Below are 13,338 nucleotides of genomic sequence, written 5' to 3'. Positions count from 1 at the left end.
GAATTAAAAACATAAACAGACCCTCAAAAACACATGGAACCAGAAGAAGAAAAAAGTGATTTTGGGGCAAGAGAATTTGTCATGGAACAAGCAAGCAGTCAGCTAATGTAGAAAAGCAAACTGTGGACATCTCAAGGGAGAGAGAGTGCCTGTAAAACACTTCTGTTTTCTAAAAGAAAAGGATGGATAAAGTAGCAGCGATGAAACTGCTTTCAGAAAGGTGGAAGATGCCATAAAAATGCCTTGTGAGCATTGCATGAGGACACATCTTAATACTGGATTTGATCAAAATGTGAGTAATATTCTGAGTGATACTTTAAAACCATTTAACTCAAGTATCGGGCAGAAAATATTTAATTAGTGTAAAGGTAAATTACATCTCAAACTGTATTTAAAAACAAACGTTTATACCTAACTGAAGAAGGGAGCTTTACTGCATGCTGCACTTAATGAAGGTTTAAGTCGCAAACTGTTAGTTGCTCTTAAGGTACTGTAACAATGGGGAAGAAATGGGGAGAAGTAAATGAATGATAAATGAAAAAGGAAACTAATATATGGTGGAAACCAGTAGACAATGTTGTATAAAGTTAGTTATGATAACGCATGCAGTAAGTCTCTGAATGCATACCGACCAAACTTGATGCAAGTGTGACTGAAAGTAGGCTGGAAAGCAAGAGTCTCAAAAGTAATGTGCTTGAACCACTGACTAAGGGAAGATGATCAAATGCAGGGAAATGTATATGAACAGGAGGTTTAGGTATCATTAAAATGTAATATGCATGCTGGAAGATATTTTAAATCTATTGAAATCAGGCAGAGAGTGAAAGTAACTACTACCTATTTTGTATGCTGTTTAGTCTAAGCTAAATTTGTAATTAAGCTTCAGACTAGGAGACCTAGTCTGTATACTGGCCTGTCTCCATAGCTGTTGGAATACAGCCTGCCTTTCTGGACGTGCTCTTCTTGTGTGTGAAAAGGAGCTCCTCTGTGTCTGGATAGTCAAGCTTTACCTTTTGAAGTTAGCTGCACCTTTGAACTCTAATGAAAGCTGAAAGTGACTGTGAAAAAATTGTGCACTGACTACAGACATGAACTACCCAAAGAAATGACTAAACAAAATGAAAGACTGTAGATGGCTTATACAGCTATCAACACAAGAATAGGGGGACACTTCAGAAATAAAATGCCACAGGTGAGCAAAATAAATAGAACAGTGATAAGTAATTGCTCCCCAGACAAAAACATAAGTCAAGGTTTGAGTCTAATTAGAGCAGACTCTAAGAAGCTTTACACTGTTGTCTGCGCAGAGCATATTGACTTGAAAAATATTTCAAGCCTTGCATGGAACAGAATTTAACTTCATTATAGAGAAGTTTTAGTTGTGTTGATGTGAAATAACATAAGAAAGAGGTAAGTGTTGTGTTTTAAGGAGATAGTGGCTTACAAAGCTGTAACTAGAAATACAAGGAACGAGCTATAACAGAGGAGGAAGGGATGGAAAACTGCAACAGTGAAGAGGAGGGCATAGTGTTATGGTGAAATTTTACACAACTGTGTTGTGTCCTTCCATATCACTGTTGCAGTGTTCTTCACTGGATGGGAGAAGGTGACTGAATCAGCAATCATGCCAGGATATCAAGTGCACCATGCATGAGGACTGCACCGTGTGTAAAAATGTAAATGCTGTTCATCATAAAATGTTTAAAAAAAAAAGTTTTTTTACTCCAAGTCTATTTTAAGAATGTTTAAAGTTAGCCATTTTTTAGATTGTGTCATTACCACTTACTGTCACTTTACTTCTCATGGCTGTAAAGGTGATTCATTGTTTTTGATGATAGAGTATTGGCAAAAGCTCATTGACATTGCCATTTTTATTTAATGAATTCTGCACTCTTATTGCTTGAAGGTACATAACTAACTTCTCCAGGAAGGCACCAGCTTTTGTAATATTGATACACCAGAATCCTTTTTTTCAGTTTGCATATTAACATTTGAAGATGTTTGAAATCATTCTGAATGTTTCTTTTCAGTACTCCAGTAGATGTTAATAACCGTGAGATGATGCTGAAGATTATACACAGTGCCATTAATACAAAAGCTATTAGCCGCTGGGCAGACCTAGCCTGCACCATTGCCCTGGATGCTGTGAAAACTGTACAGTTTGAGGACAATGGAAGGAAGGAGATCGACATTAAGAAATATGCCAAAGTTGAAAAGGTACATAGTTTGTATATAGGATTGTCTGTATGGTATGTGGTATTTACAAGATGTGAATTATCAGTAGACAGAGAGAAGCAAGCTAGGCTCTGTTCATGTAGAATGTTTGAGGTTTGTTGTGAATTAACTTTTTATGGCGTGTATATTGTCTTACGAGAGGATTTTATGAGGTAAATGTCTGTTAATGTTCACTTTATATGTGTAGTACCATTGCACAATAAGCATGTTTGTTTATGGCTAGTGGTTTAATTCAAAATGACACATGCATTTCCTTAGAACTTTAAAACAATACATGGGAATGATGAAGTTTTAAGACGCATTCTCTTGCTGACAGGATTTTAAGCAAAACCCTCATATTTGTATATAGATATAAAGAATTGTTTTGTATATTGTTTGTGTGTATGTATATATATATATATATATATATATATATATATATGTGTGTGTGTGTGTGTGTGTGTGTGTGTGTGTGTGTGTATATATATATATATATATATATATATATATATCTATAGGTTTTGTGAAGGGTTGATCATGCCTGCTCAACCTGGTCGATTTCTTTGAATCGGTCACCAGAGCTGTGGATGATGGCAAGGTGGTTCGTACAGCCTGCCTTGATCTGGCCAAAGCCTTTGATACCATTCCCCACTCAGGAATCATAGAAAAACTCATTAAGCTAGGCATCAAACCCTATATCACATCTGGCTCACAGATAGAACCCACAGTGTGAAAGTAGCTGACTCCAAGTCATACTGCCGACCAGTCACGAGTAGAGTCCCACAGGGTTAGTTTCTGGGATGTCCTTCCAGGATGCATCTGCAGTCCTTACAAATGGGTTGTCCTGTCGTCAGGCAGCCCTTCGGTCGGCCGGATTCCAAAGTCTGGGTCTGGCCTCGGCTGGTGTCGCACTTCACCCGACGTCATAGCTGCAGTTCTTCGGGTATAAAGGCATCAGCCGACGCCATTTTCCTCCGTCTTTCTTGCCGCGTGGCGCCCGAAGCAGAAGCTGTTCGCAAGTGCCGGTCGGTCAGATCCAGAGATTACTACTACCGAATACTACTTCGAAGACTTCTAAAAAGCTAAGTACCCCGTTGGGGACTCTTTCTTGCCTCAACCGATGTCAGAAAAAGTGAATAACTGTTTAACTTGTGGGAAACAAATACCTCATAAAGATTTCCACTCTTACTGCTTACCTTGTTTAGGCCCAGACCACGACGTAGCAGCTTGTTTAGCCTGTGCTTCTTTCAACCGACGAACGCTTAGACGTCGGTCGGAGTTTGCTGAACAGTTTTTCGGCTCAGATTTTGCGTACATAATGCCATCGGATCCTCCGACTACTCAAATTGTTAAGAAACGCAAAGAAAAGGACCGACACTCGCAGTCCGCGGTTTCGGCCGCAACCCCGGTTAAGCAAACCGCGAGTGTCTCGGTTTCGGCCGAAACCGAGCAAACGGTTCAATCTTCAGCCGAATCCATGACTACTACCGAGGCCCCCTCTACCCTAGTTGAATCGGCCTCTGAAGTTTTACCTACTACTGAGGTTTCACAAGACTTATCAGACACCATCCCTTTGGATGTTTCTACCCCAGCACGTGGTGCTGCTAGGCCTCCTGCAGCCATGTCTATAAAGGCCTTTGCCAGGGCTAAAGCAGCCAAAACTTCTAAGTCTGTGCCTGTTAAGCCCCCCTCTCACAGGCCCAGTTCAAGTTCCCAAATGCTTACTCTGGCAGAGGATCTCATCTCTTTAATAAGGGGATCCCAATCTCACCCAGACAGGGCCTCTCAACCTCCAGAAAAGAGACCTAGAGCAGAGCCCCCTGAGCCAGTGTCCTCAGATGACTCTTCTGATGATACAGACAATACAGACCATCCAGAGGCTCCTTTTTCTACTTATGAAGATTCCGATGCTGAAGAATCGATTCCTTCTGCTTCTCCACCAGAGGAATTTTCTTTTGGGGAAACTTTACATGCCATGAGAGAGCAATTCCAATGGCAGGGGCAAGATTTCTCAGATTCAAGGAAAAGGCTTAGGACCTTTTTACACTTACCGCAACATAGGCCTTTAGCTATACCTCCAGTTCTTCCTGTTGTGGATGATGCATTTAATGATTCTTGCACTGCTCCTGATACCTTACCTCCAGCCCCTGCTAAGCCCGATAGGTTCTACAGGGTCCCGGACACTCATCACCATTTATACAAGGGTCCTTTCGCAGATCCTGAGACTATCTCCCAGGGGCCTAAGGCAGTAGCTTCGACCTCAGCTAAAACCCTCTCCTTCTGAAAGGGAATCCAGGTCCTTAGAGAGATGGGGTAAAAAAGTATACACCTCTGCTACTCTCTCAGCTAGAGCATTGAACTGTCAGTTTCATATGATCCAATACCAAGAGTTTATGCTGGATCAGCTAACTAAGAAACTGTCCTCGGATGATTCTTTAGATAAGAAATATGTTCTAGAAATGGTGAATAACATTCAGCAGGTTAGTAACCATTTCTTAAAATGTGGCTATGATGCACTGGAGGCTTCATTTAGATCAGCCATGACTGGCACAGTTATAAGAAGGCATGCATGGTTGAAAGAACAGGTCTTGCCGGATCATGTTAAAGCAAAGCTATTAGATGCTCCTATGGATAAGGTCAGTTTATTTGGTTCTCCTGCCCAACAGGTACTGAAGAAAATGGAAGAGAAGGCAAAATCTGTACAAACAGTAAAAGATTTCTTACAGGTTCAGCCTCCAAGGTTTAGCAGGAACTGGCCTTCCAAAAATTGGTCCTTTCCAGACTCCTCTAAATCTCAGAGAGGCAGGAATAGGCGTTCAAGAGGCAGAAATCAATCCAGAGGAGGTGCCTACAGAGGACGCCAGTGGCAAGGTAACAACCAACGAGGCACAGACACAACCACTACCACTGCAACAGGACAATCACAGTGACTTGGCTTTGACACCGCCTACCAGGGAACAAATAGCAGCACCCTTAGGCGGAAAGTTAGCATTATTTTTAAAATACTGGCACTATATCACAGGAGACAAGTGGATTTTGCAAACTATAGACCAAGGCTACAGGTTTCATTTCCACACTTTACCCGGAAAAAGAGGAATGCCAAACCTACCACCAAATCAAAAGACAGAAGCTCTAAAACAAATAGCTCAATTAGCAAGGATGAGAGCTGTGGAAAGGGTACCACCTATGGAACAAGGCAAGGGATTTTACTCCAGACTCTTCCTGGTACCAAGAAAAGAAAAAAATTGGAGGCCTATTCTCGACCTGTCCGCTTTAAACACATTCATCATTGTTCCAAAATTCAAAATGCTGACCCTACAGCAACTTCTTCCCATGCTGGGCAAGGAGTATTGGCTGGTAACTCTAGATCTCAAGGAGGCATACCTGCACGTCCCCATACGACCACTTTGCAGAAGATACCTCAGATTTCTTGCAGGATCAGAGCATTATCAATTCTCAGCATTGCCCTTTGGCTTATCTACTGCCCAGAGTGTTCACGAAATGCCTGGCATCAGTAATCGCTCACTGCAGGCTTCAGGGAATCCAAATTTATCCATACCTGGACGACTGCCTGATACAAGCGGACAACAAAAACAAGCTAACAGAAGACTTACAAAGAGTCATTTGCTTACTACAGGCCCTGGGATACACAGTCAATATAAAAAAGTCAAGACTGATACCATCCCAAACAATAACCTTCTTAGGTGCAGAATTGGACACAGTAAAACAGATGGCATTCCTAACTGCAGAAAAACAAGAACAACTTCCTCTCTACTTTTTGGCATTAACAAAGCAGAACAAACTAACAGCAAGGAAAGTACTGCAGGCCTTGGGCTTCATGGCATCCTGCATAATCCTGGTCCTCCATGCCAGACTGCATATGAGAAAGCTACAGTGGTACCTAAAGAATTTATGGTCTCAACACAGGCACAGCTTAGAAGCCGAAATACCACTAATTCCATGCCTGAAACTAGATTTCCTATGGTGGGCTCAGGCATGCCATTCAAACCCAGGTTTGCCCTTCCACAGCATTCAACCAAGCCAAACCATCACAACGGACGCCTCAGGCCTCGGTTGGGGGGCCCACATGCTGGACAAGTGCATACAAGGCTTATGGACTCCAGAGCAGCTGCACCTGCACATAAATCAAAAAGAAATGCTGGCAGTACAACTAGCAATCCAGAATTTCAGACCATTCCTCCAAGAAGGCCAGTTGATGATAAGGACAGACAACACCACAGTCATGTGGTACATCAACAAACAGGGAGGCACTCAGTCATACCGTCTATGCCGAATGGCCCTGGACCTATGGAATATGGCTCTGAGTTACAACATTCAGTTACAAGCAATTTTTGTACCGGGAAAAGAAAACACCCTAGCAGACATATTAAGCAGAACTACCTTGGATGCTCACGAATGGATGCTACACCCGGACATCTTCAAGGCCATCACAAAGAAATGGGGACTGCCACAAATAGACCTATTCGCATCCCCACTCAATCACCAGCTCAAGAAATTCTGCACAAGGACATACCACCCACTTGCTTGGAAGGTGGACTCTCTATCCTTCAGTTGGAAAGGCCTGACAGCATATGCATTCCCACCTCTTCCTTTGATGCACAAGGTGCTATTGAAAATCAAAGAGGAACGCCCAAGGATAATTCTGATAGCTCCAGATTGGCCAAGACAACATTGGTACCCATTACTAAGGAGCATGTCTCGCGGCAGAATGTGGACACTACCCCTGATTCCCTTGATGTTAACTCAGAGAAACTACAACATCCTGCATCCAAACCTGAAAACTCTGCAACTGACTGCCTGGAACATTACATAAGAGCAACTAACCCAGATTTATCCCAAAGGGTTAAAGACATTATCCTTGAGGCCCGCAGACCCTCAACAAGAAGGAACTATGCAGGAAAATGGAAAAAGTTTCTCATTTGGAGTACCGACAGGGGCAAAGATGTGTCAAAGGTAGACATTGCCAACATCCTGGAGTATTTGGCAGAGCTTTTCCATACAGGCCTGTCCTATTCCTCCATCAAAATACATGCATCAGCTATTTCTGCAGAATACAGCTTGATCCACCTGTCTTTTCAAGATCCTCTACTCAGGCAGTTTCTGAGAGGAATTAAGAATGTAAAACCTCCTAGGAAACCACCATTACCAGCATGGGACTTGAACTTTGTACTAGAAAATTGACACTTCCCCTTTGAACCAGCAGCAACAGCAGATCTTCAACACCTATCCTTGAAAACTGCTTTCCTGCTGGCAATTACCTCAGCAAGAAGGGTTTCGGAACTACAGGCTTTAATGGCAGTACAACCCTTCCTAATCTTCCATCAAGATAGAGTGTCCATGAGAACTAATCCTACATTTATGCCTAAGGTGGTATCCAGAGTGTCTTTAAACCAGGCAATCCACCTACCTACCTTCTTTCCCAATCCACAGAACAGGGGGGAAAGACTGCTGCATACCTTGGATGTACATAGTTACGCTACTACCTGGACAGAACCAAGGGCAATAGAAAATCTGACCAGCTTCTGGTAGCATATGCAACAGGAAGGGAAGGAAAAGCAATTTCCAAACAGACAATCTCCAAGTGGATAGGAAATTGCATTAGATTCTGTTACTCCTACCATGGAAAGCAAATTCCACAGAACATAAGGCCTCATTCTACAAGGGCTACAGCCACTACCACAGCTTTCTTACGAGGAGTGGCTACCAAGGACATTATAGAGGCTGCTACTTGGACCTCCGTGCATACATTTGCCAAGCATTATAACTTACCTTTATACTCTAGATCCCGAGCAGGGTTTGCCACTGCTGTTTTGCAAGGGATCCTAACTACACCATAATTTTTCTTCCTCCTCCCCTAGTTTGGCTATGGTATTCTACCCATTTGTAAGGACTGCAGATGCATCCTTGAAGGACATAGTACAGTTTTGTACCTACCATAAATGTAGATGTCCGAACAGGATAGCATCTGCAGTCAGGATTACCCACCCTCCTTCCCTCTGTGGTACTCCTAGGTATTTGCCCACCTAATAGCTAGCTGGGGGGGGATCTCTTATGGTGTATTTGTTTGTATATATGTACATACATGATTATTTTTTGTGTTTGCCTTCTACTATTTGGAAACATTGGCATTTATCCAAAAATTTAGCTATCCTAGAGGGCAACTGGCATCTGGGGCAAGAAACACTGAGGAAAATGGCGTCGGCTGATGCCTTTATACCCGAAGAACTGCAGCTATGATGTCGGGTGAAGTGCGACACCAGCCGAGGCCAGACCCAGACTTTGGAATCCGGCCGACCGAAGGGCTGCCTGACGACAGGACAACCCATTTGTAAGGACTGCAGATGCTAACCTGTTCGGACATCTACATTTATGGTAGGTACAAAACTGTACTTTCTCTCTTGTTTGGTATCTACTTCTCTGAAGTCCAGGCCAACACAATGGGATGCTGGCTGACAAAGTTTGCAGACGATTGCAAGTTGGGAGCTATTATTAACTCCCCAAGTGATGACATCCTACAGAAAGGCCTCACTGAGACCAACGACTAATGTCAGAACCATGGCCTTAAGCTCAGTGCCAAAAAAATGCGTTATCCCCTTTGGGGAAAAAACTATTCCTATGAATTACCACATCAGTGGTAGTCCACTGAACACAGAAGATATAAGAGATCTGGGAACACAGGTTGACAGCAACCTCTCTTTTGACCATCACATTGCTACTGTGGTCAGAAAGTCCTATGTGGCACATCTCATTACGAAGGGTTTTGCATCCAGGAAGAAAGAGGTCATTGTCTCCTCCTACTCTTCCCTCATTAGACTAACCATAGAGTACAATGCCCCATTTCACAACTAAAACTTCAGCAAACCAAAGAACAAAACAGAAGCAAGTGAGCACTCCAAAGGACACCACAGTTTATTCACAAAAGTTAAGCGCTTTCCTCTCCACTACAGAGACTTCATCAGAACAAAGAATTAGCCTCACCCAACCAACTTAAATACACCTATCAATTATTCAATGAAGCAACAAAAACATTTAAAGCAACATCTTAACATTCAATAAGCCTTCATACCCATACACATTTCAAAGCCATAAAAAACATTAAATACAAAATAATACATCAAATCTGTTCTCATCAATTGTTCAAAACATTTAAAAGTCCAATTAATTTTAAAAACCTAACCTTCTAAAATACGAACCTGAAATTTGATCAAGTTTTAAAACACTAGAAATGCGTTTAATTTATACCTGGATGCCTAGAGACATCCATAAACAATTGCCATCTCAGTTCTAATGCATCTAAATGTATATCCAAAATACCCCCTTTTTCATCCTCCTGAAGCTGCTGGAAGACCAAAAATTTGAAACAATGTGTGGGGCTTTCACTTGCATGTCTAAATAATGCACTTGTTGTTCTAGCATGCCTAATGTCACCTAGATGTTCACCCATTCTAATTTTTAATTTTCTAATAGTTTTGCCAATATAGAAAATGGGACATTCCTGACATTTAGCCATATAAATCACCCTTTTGCTATTGCAATTGTAATGACCCCTAATGTGCAATTTCTGTCCATTTACTTTAACATAACTGTCAGTTTCCAAAAAATGTTGACAAAAAGAACAGGCATTACATTTAAGATTCCCCACTTTTCTTCTTATCTTGTATAAAGGTCTTACCCCATCAAGGATATTCTTAATGCATTTGTGTCTCCTAAAAACATGCTTGGGGTTCTTACCCAGTTTGAAACTTATACCAACATCAAACTGCAAAATTTCCCAATGGTCATTTATCACATCAATAATGGAATTAGCCACCCCCATTATATGTTAGAATCAAAGACAAGTTAAACTCATGTCTCATACTGATGGTATTCCTAACAAATCTATAACCCAAAATTGGTTTACGTACCCCGTCTTTACGCTTCAAAATAACCTCTTTGGTTAACTCATCCAAAAGGCTATCAGGATATCCCTCTGCTTGAACATATGACAAAATCCAACTCCACCAAAAAATCAGCTTCAGAGCTAACCATCCTAGCTGCTCTTATCAATTGCCCTTTCACCACTCCCTTTTTTTGATATTCAGGATGGCAGCTCCCATAATCTAAATATGAATTGGAAAAAGTTGGCATGTACATGTACCTGACTAGACACCTGCAACAACTGGAGAGGCTGCAAAAGTACTTCACAAAGAGGATCCTAGGCCTTAAACACTTGTCCTATATGGACAGACTCAAAAAACTCCCAACTATTGTCTCATATTGCCTACTTAGAGGCAATCTCTGCTTCACTTACAAAGCCATGTCTGACCCAGTTCTGTTAGAAATGCTACATCTAAAGAAATCCCAATCCCCCTCCGCACCGCACGCTCCAGAAACCTCAACCTCATTACCACAGTCAACAGAACAAACTGGAGGGACAGGTTCATAACCCAGAGACTGTCCATGCTATGGAATAGACTTCCCATACATGTCAAACAGAGCATCTCACTGGCCCTATTCAAGAGAAATCTTGATGAATGGATGGGAAATAGAGAATTCACGCCAGGGATCACTCCAGTGGCTGTACTCGACAGAGGCACTGAGAAATAAGGTTGGGTGGCATGATGCCAGGGTAATCCTATGGGCTAGGCATGTAAAATCTGCAGGGCCATTATCCTAGTACACACCTTATATCTATCTATATATATATATATATATATATATATATATATATATATATATACATATATATATATGTATATGTATATATATATATATAGGTCTACCTGATAACACCGACACGCCAAAACACCGACAACGAAATAACAGACACGAAAAAAAATACGACAAAAAAGTTCAAAAACACGAAACTTCTTATGCCCGACAAACCAAAATCCCAACAATCAACAAAACAAATACCTTTCCCGAAAAACACACACAACACAAGCACACCAAAATCTTACAAACCTACACTAAACCTTGCATACACAACTATCTGTGCGCTAATGCTAACCCTAACCCTAAGCTCCGTCACTATCGCACACTTACCCGCACCCTAATCCTAACTTACTTAATCCGTCCCTAACCCTCAAGTCCGTCACTATCGCACACTTAACTTACCCGCACCCTAACTCACTTAACCTTCCCCTAAACCTAAAGTTCGTCACTATCGCACACTTACCTTAACATGTCTGTGTTCTCAGCGTCTGCATTCTCAGCTGTCGGACTTCTCAGTTGTCAGACTTCCAGTGTCTGTGCTCTCGTCTGCGTTCTGCACTTTTGTCATTTTCAGGTAGACCCATTTTTATATATATATCTATATATCTATATATATATATATATATATATATATATATATATGTATGTATGTAAAAGCAACCACAAAAAATAGTTGCACAGGCCCAGAATAGGGTGCTGCATTCCATAAAAACTGTAAAGAACCATAAAATCAAGAACGCCACTCCAACCAAGCCTTTCTGGAACCAGAATGGCTAAATAGATGCTGTAAAAAATATAAATAAATCCACCATGAGAAGTAAAGAAAAAATGCTTATTTCTTGGCTTCATTTCAGTGCCGTGTAGCAAACAGCACATAACAGCTCTGAGCTCAAGGCTGTAACAGCATACCAGTTTCACACTCTGGCATCATTAGTGCAGTATTGCATCCTATTTTCCAAAAGGACTTTAATGATTTAAAGTGACCGTAACCACACCCTGCTACATGTACATCAGTGCATAACATAGAAACTTAATATTAACAGTTTGTGTAAAAAAAAAAAAAAAAAAAAAAGCCTAATATAACAAAAAATATTCATAATAAATTACTTCAGTCAGTAGCTACAACATGTCGAAAAATATATACATATGCACATAAAAGTAAGTGTATATGCATATGAATATACACATGTACATGCATATCACTGCCATACATTTTCAAAAATTATCGTATTCTACCGGTATTCATTAATGCCTCGTTTATAAGTAGCCCCCAAATTAGTGGTCCAAAGCCTTTCTTTATAATTCAATAATTTTGTTTAGTCAGTTTGGATAAATTATTCCCTGTCACAACATCCAAACCAAAAAGAAAAAAATAAAGTGGACAGCTCCATGTTCAGTAATGTTTTATATAATGCAATCCTAAATCGTTTGCAGTTATCACTGAGATATATATGTATATAAGTGTGTGTGTGTCTGTGTGTGTGTGTCTAGAAAGTTAGAGAAATATGGATCCCTGAAGGGAGGACAAACGTTAAAACATTGAACCCACATCACAGAAAACAAACTTGAAAGCAGTGCCAGGATCACAAAAAGCTTCTTCTTTGCTTAGGGTAAGCCCACCTGCACTCTCCTTCCACACATGCACATACTTGAAGACCGCACTACAGTGGGGAAAGTGGCAAAACCCTAATCTCCACTTTACAGCCATCCTGCCCATTGAAAGCCAATAATGTTTGGGTTTTTAGTGATATGGGTTTAGTGTTTCAGCACTGTGTTGTGAATATTCAGTCTTTTGTCAGGAACCCGTGTGTGTAAATCTAGATTTATCTGTATCTATAGATAAAGATATGTGTAGGTACAGATATAAGTATGTATAGAGCAAAGGAAAGAGAACTGGAGAGTGAACGAGCATCATCTCTAGCTGTATGTGTGCTTATATATAATGCGCACACACGTGTGTAAATCTATACTGTTTTGTTTGTGTGTATACGTGTGTATATGTGTATGTGTGTGTGTATATATATATATATATATATATATATATATAATATATACACAAGTTATATATGTAGTATATACAATATATGTAAACATGTATACATATGTGTCTCAATTAACCCACTCTATTACCATTTTTTCTTCGTGAGGTAAGGGTGTTGTCAACTGTTGTCATCTCTCCCACATTGAGTGTTAGTCTGCTACTTTCTTTGACACTTACTCCTGACTGCACATTTGCGCAAACCACTGCAGTCTGTTTTCCTTTACATTTACTGCAACAGGAACTACTATGGTGTCTGCTCTTATGTCCTCATTTCCTCATCTATCCAACTATTCGTGTCCTACTACCCATTTGAGGCACTTCTCCGTTTGCCCTGACTTCACAGGTTCCTGTACCATACAGTAGCATTG

At 40.8% G+C, this 13,338-nt stretch overlaps 1 protein-coding gene across 1 annotated transcript in view; it reads left to right on the top strand.

Annotated features, from left to right (window-relative positions):
• CCT3 (chaperonin containing TCP1 subunit 3) overlaps nt 1-13,338 on the top strand; it is a 1,145,726-nt gene that overhangs the window by 268,763 nt on the left and 863,625 nt on the right. The window contains 1 exon segment of the mRNA XM_044079187.1: nt 2,031-2,223. Coding sequence (XP_043935122.1) covers nt 2,031-2,223 — 193 coding nt within the window.

The sequence above is a fragment of the Protopterus annectens genome, chromosome 8.part0, assembly GCF_019279795.1.
Source record: "Protopterus annectens isolate FY-2018-M chromosome 8.part0, PAN1.0, whole genome shotgun sequence".
Taxonomy (NCBI): Eukaryota; Metazoa; Chordata; order Ceratodontiformes; family Protopteridae; genus Protopterus; species Protopterus annectens.
This window is presented reverse-complemented; position numbering and strand designations above follow the sequence as displayed.